This window comes from Hevea brasiliensis, chromosome 7 (assembly GCF_030052815.1).
Source record: "Hevea brasiliensis isolate MT/VB/25A 57/8 chromosome 7, ASM3005281v1, whole genome shotgun sequence".
NCBI lineage: Eukaryota > Viridiplantae > Streptophyta > Magnoliopsida > Malpighiales > Euphorbiaceae > Hevea > Hevea brasiliensis.
In genome coordinates, this window is record NC_079499.1 from 94,787,690 (window position 1) to 94,796,201 (window position 8,512).

At 30.4% G+C, this 8,512-nt stretch overlaps 2 protein-coding genes across 3 annotated transcripts; one reads left to right on the top strand and one right to left on the bottom strand.

The window, feature by feature from the left end:
* Positions 1-575: 575 nt before the first annotated feature.
* LOC110652648 (UPF0481 protein At3g47200-like) lies at positions 576-2,896 on the top strand. Its single transcript, XM_021808268.2, has one exon. It carries the CDS (start codon positions 1,188-1,190, stop codon positions 2,784-2,786), a length of 1,599 nt encoding a protein of 532 aa, XP_021663960.2. The 5' UTR covers positions 576-1,187; the 3' UTR covers positions 2,787-2,896.
* Positions 2,897-3,486: 590 nt separating this feature from the next.
* LOC110652649 (protein RER1A) lies at positions 3,487-6,849 on the bottom strand. 2 transcript variants are annotated; one of them, XM_021808270.2, is made up of 4 exons: positions 6,295-6,849; positions 4,862-5,042; positions 4,007-4,072; positions 3,487-3,916 (listed from the first exon to the last, which is right to left on the bottom strand). In XM_021808270.2, the coding sequence occupies exons 1-3, from the start codon at positions 6,669-6,671 to the stop codon at positions 4,016-4,018; spliced, it is 615 nt and encodes a 204-aa protein (XP_021663962.2). In that variant the 5' UTR covers positions 6,672-6,849; the 3' UTR covers positions 3,487-3,916; positions 4,007-4,015. The 2 variants fall into 2 exon arrangements, with proteins under 2 accessions (XP_021663962.2, XP_058006178.1); XM_058150195.1 differs by having other exon boundaries at positions 3,487-3,932.
* Positions 6,850-8,512: the final 1,663 nt, after the last annotated feature.

Consider the following 8,512-nt stretch of genomic DNA (forward strand, 5'->3'; position numbering starts at 1 on the left):
AAAAGAAAAGTTTTGCACTTTGTTCTGTGATAAAATTAATCTAAATCATTGTTATCACAAAGAAAAATTTTTGATTTATCATAAATTTAAAATATAAATATGTAAATTTAATTTATTTTATATATAGATTTCATTATATATTTTATATCATATATAAATCTTATTTTATATAATTAGTAATGTATATTTTTATTTAGAATCATTTTATTATAAATTTAAAATATAAATATGTGAGATTTATATATTTAATAGGTAAATTTTATTATATATTTTATACCTTAAATTGGTAGTGAACCAAACTTATGCAAGAAAAATCATTACCAAACGTTTTAATACACAACTTCTGGCAACTAGCACGTTCTTAATTTCTTTATGCCCTGCCTCCCACCTTCTCTCCACTGCCGTAATTAGTTGCACGTGAAAAAGTTTTCGAGAACCATATTGATATGATGATATTGGTGGGCAATCATGTTTCATTTATGCTTGCAGAAGTTGATAGAGGCTGTAAGCTAAAAATTTAATTAGTAATCAATAAATGTCCTCTCAATTTAATCTTTTGTTCTTTGGTACATTCTAAGCCATTACCCAGTATGGCCCTTTTTACAACTATATTTAGCCAGTCTTCATTAATTCAGCTAGAATTTGATCATGATTTTTATAAGATTAACAAAGCTTCAGTATAACTCAGCTCTCTTCAGGCCTCACAGGTGATCGATTTCTTTCATTTGTGTTCTTATTTAATCTTGGGTGTCATTTTCTATTTCAAACTATATAAACTATCAAGAATGCTAGAAATTAGTTTGTTTGAAGTTTTGAATATGCTTTGGTTAGATTTCAGTCTTACAATCTTTTTGAATGGTTTGAATGAAATTGATGGTATGATTCAAAGAAAAAAAAAGGTGGAGAATGGAACAATAGAACAACACACCTTAAAAATTGAGAAAGAAACATCTCACCCAAAAGGTTTCCTCAAAATTTTAACTATTCCAAGCCAAGGGGTCTATGAGGGCCATACAATTGGGCCAGATCAATTAAAGTATTATTCTCTTTCTACAACATGATGTCTGGATACTACCCTATTTTACGTCATTAAGAGTTTGTTCCCTGCAAGTTAAAAGAGTTGCATTTCTTAGGGAGATTTCTTTTCAACCAAAATCAAATCTGCTATTGCTTTTTTCTCAAAAGATATGGTTGCAGTGTTCAACAAAGAGCTTCTAAGTTGGTACCTTATCACACTGAAACTCAGGGAAACAGTGGAATCTGCAGTCCCAAAATCGCCTACTGGCAGTGCCCAATTGCTTGAATTTCCAGAACAGCCTCAACAGGATCTGCAAAAGCAACAGCAGGCACCATCAGATTACCTGCAGATTGTTATCAATGAAGATGGTGAAAACTGCGAAGAGGAAACCAAGTTAACTGATTCTGAGTGGGTGATATCCATCAAAGAAAAACTTGAACAAGCTCGACAAGATGATGCAGCAGGTTCTTGGGCAAAGTTGTGCATCTACAGAGTTCCCCACTACCTGCGAGAAGGGGATGATAAAGCTTATGTCCCTCAGATTGTCTCCTTGGGCCCTTACCACCATGGGAAGAGACGCCTACGCCAAATGGATCGCCATAAGTGGCGTTCCCTTCACCATGTACTCAAGCGTACTAATAAGGAAATAAAACTGTTCCTTGATTCTATCAGAGAACTTGAAGAGAGAGCTCGTTCCTGTTACGAGGGTTCCATCAGTCTTAGCAGCAATGAATTTGTGGAAATGATGGTTCTTGATGGTTGTTTTGTGCTTGAACTCTTCAGAGGTGCTGCTGAGGGATTCAAGCAACTTGGTTATGCCAGAAATGATCCCATTTTCGCAATGCGTGGCTCGATGCATTCTATTCAGAGAGACATGATAATGCTAGAGAATCAGCTTCCACTCTTTATACTTGATCGGTTACTGGGACTTCAATCAGATGATCCTGATCAGAAAGGACTTGTGGCAAAGCTTGCACTCGGATTCTTCGATCCACTAATGCCAACAGATGAGCCACTAACAAAAAGCGAAAAGAGCAAATTGGAGTCTTCCCTGGGACATGCGACTACCTTTGACCCCTTAGCAGATCAAGGAGGAGTTCATTGCCTTGATGTTTTCCGACTAAGTCTCCTGCGAACAGGGCCTAAAACCGTGCCCAGAATTTGGATCAAGAGATGGTCACATTCCAATCGAGTTGCTGATAAGAGGAGAACACAATTGATCCATTGTGTGACAGAGCTGAGAGAAGCAGGTGTCAAGTTCAAGCGAAGGAAGACTGATAGATTCTGGGACATAAAATTCAAGAATGGGGTTCTCTGGATTCCTCGTCTCTTGATCCATGATGGAACCAGATCACTTTTCCTCAATCTGATTGCATTTGAGCAGTGCCATCTTGATTGCAGCAATAACATAACCTCATATGTGGTTTTTATGGATAATTTGATCAACTCACCCGAGGATGTGGCATACCTTCATTATTGTGGGATAATAGAACATTGGCTTGGAAGTGATGCTGAAGTTGCAGACCTCTTCAACCGCCTCTGTCAAGAGGTGGTTTTCGATATAAATGATAGTTATCTTTCCCGGTTGTCTCAGGATGTAAACCGGTATTATAATCACAGATGGAATACTTGGCGTGCCAGTTTGAAGCATAAATATTTCGGCAATCCGTGGGCTATCATCTCTTTAATTGCTGCTGTTGTGCTGCTTTTACTTACTGCCACACAGACCTTCTATGGAGTTTACGCCTATTACAGTCCAGCTTCTTGACTGCGGTTAGGGCTTTTTCTTCTTCATCTCTTTCTTTGGACTTTGGAGTTGTATCACATAGGCTTTCAGACAAATGACTCAATAAAATACACTGAATTTCCGCCTTTTTTTTCTTTGATACACAGGATTTCATTTTATAGCAAAATAGTCAGTTGGAAGACGCTTTTGATTGTTTGACGACAAACTACTGAATATACGTGCGAAAAGTTTTCTTGTTTGTTTTATACCAATTATTTGGCAATCCTTTGAAGCATCATTTCCCCCTTGCGAGTTTTTGGCAGATTTGAGGGTCAACAGCCAGCCTATGTAACAGTACTCATGCGTCTCAACTTGATCCCAAAACAGAACAAACCAGTGATCTTCTAGTCAGAAACAGATGACACCAATACCAAAGCACGCCTTGAACTACGCAGATAGCAAACTCGTATTAACTACTTTAAACCCAAATTTCTACCCCCATCCTATGAACTACAACCTCGCCATTGATTAAGAACACATAGCAAGTCTCATTAAACAGTTTAAAAAACAGGCCACCATTTACTGGAAAACGCAGCATGTTCTAGATCTCCCTGACCTGTACATCTAAATAATCTTTATTCCGTGTTCCATATCTGCAAGAACACTGACCGATAAGTGCACAGGCCAGACACCCTTAAAAACTACTCTAAAAAAACATAAATTCATACATACTTCACATATTAACCACTACAAAGACTTTATTGATACATCACAAGGGCACAATCCAAAATATGGTACTCATGATCAGTAAAACTATATATTACAGAATGAGCAATTGGCATTTTCGACTGAAGAAAGAACAATTTGTAACTGAATTTAGCATTATCTTTTTGCATTGCTTGATTGACATTCCTCTGTAAACTACAAGTCATTTGATTAACAATTTGGCTGAAGAAATGTAGCAAGCAAGCTGCCCTCTATACAAAATATTCCACCTGAAAAATGACATTAGGGACCACTTTGCTTCCTCAAAGCTAAAAGTTTCATCTAGGACATAGGCAAGCTTGCCAAGTAAAAATCTGGGAATCTGAGGAACAATAATAATCTCTCATTGCACCAAAATTAGTTGTCAAAATAACTTCTACAACAACCAGAGCGTTCAAACATTCCACCTGCAACATAAAATTGCTGAAAAGGCTCAGGTCACCAGTGCAAAAAGTTACTTTAGAAAGAAGAAACTGCAATTCATATAAATTAAATACCTTAGGAATTCAATCCCTGGGCAGGCTCATGCTGTCGGTTGAAGGTGCCTTCTTTCCATCATATCGCTATCAAAGAAGAGTAAATGACCACAACTAAAATCAGAAAACCATGGTTGTAACTGCAACTACTAAGGAATAGAATTACTAGGTTGCTAATGAGCCAAGCATTTGAGAGCTCAAAACTCCACTCAACTAACTACGTTTTCCATCGATTGATTAGGAGAATGCAATGTTTATTTATAAAATATGCAAGATACAACTTAAGATATTATGGCTCTGTTTGGGAATGTGTTTGAAAGGCCAAAAGCTACTTTTTAGAAAAGTAACATTTAAACGACATTGAAAAAAGAAGTTTGAGAAAAGCTATTTAGTTGTTTTGATGTAATTATAACTAAACAATATCAAATTTAATTTTAACTTCTAATATCCTCTAACCAACGTTTTTAAGAAGGTACTTTTCTCAATAGTATATATTCAACAGCAGTGCCAAACAGACAATATATCTCTCTTTGTGTGTGTTTTTGCATTGTCATTGTTACTTCTACTAAAATACTGATACATTTCGTATGACAATTATATATATTTTTATTATTATTCCTTTTCTAATAAAATTGTATGCATAATGAGTCAATCTCAAGCTTAGATTGCTTTCACTAATGAGCCAAGCTCAAGCTCACCCATTTGCTTTGTTAAACGAGATAAAGTCAAATCAAGCTAGAGTCTAGATTGATCTTATAAAAATTTGGTTAACCAAGCTTGAGCTCTTCAAATCTTAGCTTGGTTCAGCTCATTCACAGTTATCAGGAACAATATACATAGTAGTAAGTTTAAAAAATATTGTGTGTTTGTGCATACCTGTTTACCGAAAGAGAATGGAACATATCTGTACTTGACCATGTGCATTATTTGTCTCCTCATAGTGAGAACAAAAAGTAATAGCCAATAGAAAAGGAGTATTGGCCAAAAGACAGGTACATCAAAGACAGCAAAGAATGTCATGAGAAAAGCAATGCAGAAAGCTTTGGTAATAGAGTACCTAAACAAGAGCAAAATGGAGAAACTTCAATAAATAGAAGCAAAAAAGAAAGTAGAGGTTTCACAATTCCAGCATAAATATGGAAAATGGTAGCAAAAATAATAGATAAAACCACCAGCATTGCATGCAATAATACTCTTAAATGAATCCTTAAGAATCCAATACAAACCAAGAATACAAACTAATAAAAACAGTGTCTTAAGGAATACATTTGCAAATTGCAACCAAAAAATAGACACACTGCTTTGATTTTATCAGGTGAAATCCCATCTCCACCCATCTCATAATTCAGGCTATATAGATATTTTAATTTCAAGCCTCGCATATTGGTAATATTCTAATTGCTTTTTTTTTTTTTTATCAACCATTTTCTATATATCCTGTTAGTTTTCAAAATGGAGCATTATTTTATTTGTCAGATAAATTATCCTAATTGCCTTTCTAATTGTCAATATTCACAGCAACAAGCATATGAAACTCTATGGGTCTATTTTCTTGTAGAAAACAATTTTCTATTTCTGATTTTCCATTTTATAAGAAAAAACTTCAGTTTTTCATTTGCCATAAAAATAATTAAAAAAGCGTTCACCTGTCAATAATAATAAAATAAATTCTAATTTGAAAATTTTTTAAAAATAATTCCTCATACATTTCATAATAAAAAAACCATTACAAAATATATTTCAAATTATATTTTAATTTAAAAATTTTTAATATGCGTTATTATTTTTTATAACATACTTAATTTTTTATCATTGTAAATAAATATTTTTTTAAATAATTATTTAATTTTAGTTATGAAAAAATTTATAGTATAATTTTAATAATAGAAAATTTATGGTTTTTCATTTGAAAAACTAACATTTTTGTTATAAAGAAAAAGTTTCTTAATTAAATTTTGAAAAACTTAAAAACGAGTTTTCCAGTTATCCGTATGAATTCGAAACTCAAATTTTCAGTTTTCATAGAAAATTTTTTCAGTTTTAAGAGTCGAAAATTTCAAGGAGCATATTGTCCATATGATGCAACAAATCAAGAATTTCAAAATCGTTAATCTAACCATCAAAAAAAAATCCAAATCAAGTTTAATTCCCCTCATAAACAATTGTTTTCACTCTAATTTCACATGCATTATGATCCATAACAATTAACCAACAACACTATCATGATCACGAACGACCAAATATATAAACAAATAAATAGAAAAAAATAGGTCAAACAAGTAGAACGAATCAGGAGTGATCAATCGTACCAGAACTTGAATTCGGGGAGGCGGCGAACAAAGGGGCGGAACTCGTCGGATCCACGGGTGGGGAGGGAAGGCCCGTCATGGATCTCAGGGTCAATCTGAGGAGACAGAAACCCTATCAAGAGGTTAAGCATATAGATGCCAAGGCCGTAGGTGATGATGTAAAAACCCTGGACGAAGTACACGCGTATGGCGTAGATGAGAGCAACGAAGAGACAGGCGATCCATCGGTAAAGGATATAAGGAACCGTCTTGTCCAGCAGATGCTGGTAACGTCGCGACAAGGCGAATGTCCACCGCGACAAGATGGTGGCGGGGGACGAAGATAGGGAGGAGAGATCATCTCCGGCGAGGGCTCCACCAGGCTGTACGGTGTCCATTGTGGGGCCCAGAAGTGAGTAGTTATTGTGATGAACGTCTTTATAGGGGAGGGTTTGTCTCTGTGTGCCAGTGGTTTTGTGTTGGGTGAATTTGGGGTTGTGCGTGCTTTTGTTGGGTCTACGGCTCTCTTCTTCCGGTGAATTTGTTATCTGCTTATTCTCTACTCACCGCTTGCTTGATTTCTTATCTTATTAAATAATAAATCCATAATTATTTATTTTTTCTTTTCTTTTTTTAATTTTTATTCTTAATTTATTATTTATTAAGGAGCGGTAACATTTAGTTTTATGATTTTTTTTTAATGGCAAAAAATTTTTTAACCTTTTTTTGGTACATTTCACATTTCTGCACTTGTCATATATATTCATAATTTTAATATTTTTATCTAAAATTTTTTATTATCTTTTGATATAATATGTTATTATTATATATTAATTATTAATATAATAATATAATAATTTTTATTTTTATAATATAAATATTATATGTGTATTTATAATTTTTAAATTAAATTAAAAAAATAAAAATGTATCAATAAAAAAATAATAGAAGTGAAATTTATTATGAAAAATTTATTATTATAATTTAATTTTATAATTAATATTATATATATATATATAACTATTTATTATTTTGTTAGTTTATATATTTTCATGTTAATTTTTTTAATAATGAAGTCTTTAGTTTATCAAGACTAATTAACTTTTAAAATTTTATAATTTTTATAAAACATATATAATTAGCATGAAAATTTTAAATTTTTTTAATCCTTCTTATTAATTTATAGATATAATAGTAAAATAAATTTAATTTGATATAGTTCGATATAATGTTGATATTTTTTATTTCTAGTTATTTTCAACTCAATTTTTAATTTTATTTATTAAAATTAATTATGAACATCCATATTAATAAATATTAATATTATTAATTTTTATTTGATATATAATATTTTACATAATTTTATATTTTTTATGATATAGAGAAAAATTTTAAAATAAAATTAATAAATATATTAACATTAATAAATTAATAGCTAAAATTTTCTTTTTATATAAAAATATAAAAATTATGTTAATAGAATAAAAAATACTAATGTTAATATATTATTATTTTTATTAAAATGATTATAGTAAAAATCATATAAATAATTATTCAGCTTATGATAAAATATTTTATTAAATTAATTTATAATGTATTTTTAAATTAAATTTTTTATAATTATTTATCTAAAAATAAACATCAAATTTCAATAAAAAAAAATTGTTAAATCTAAAAAAATTAAAATTCTATTAAATGATATAATACTTGTATTCATATAAAAATTAGACTCTTTTTTTTATCAAATATCAATTTGTGTTTATATTTAAATATAAATTTATTAAATTAAAATAATAATTTTATATTTAAAATATAATTTTTAATTCTTTTTATATGTATTTATTATTTGCTAAGTTAGAATAAAATTATAGTATTAAATATTATCATATTTTTCTATGTACACACATTAATATTTTTAAATTTTTAATAATGTATCATTTTAAAATAAAAAAAAATATTATAAATTTTAGTCATCCTGTTAATTATATTAATTTTATAATTAAACTTAATTTTTTAAATAATATACAATTATCTTTTTAAATTTTTTGCTCATATATATAATTTGTTTTATATGTGTAATTATATATTATTTTAAAAATTTTAGACATATATTACATATTGTTATTAAATACATTTTTATAAATCAACGAATATTAATTTTTTTTATAATGTTTTTTTCATATATATATAAAGCCTATCAATAAATGTATTAACTTATATATTAATACAATAATTAAGA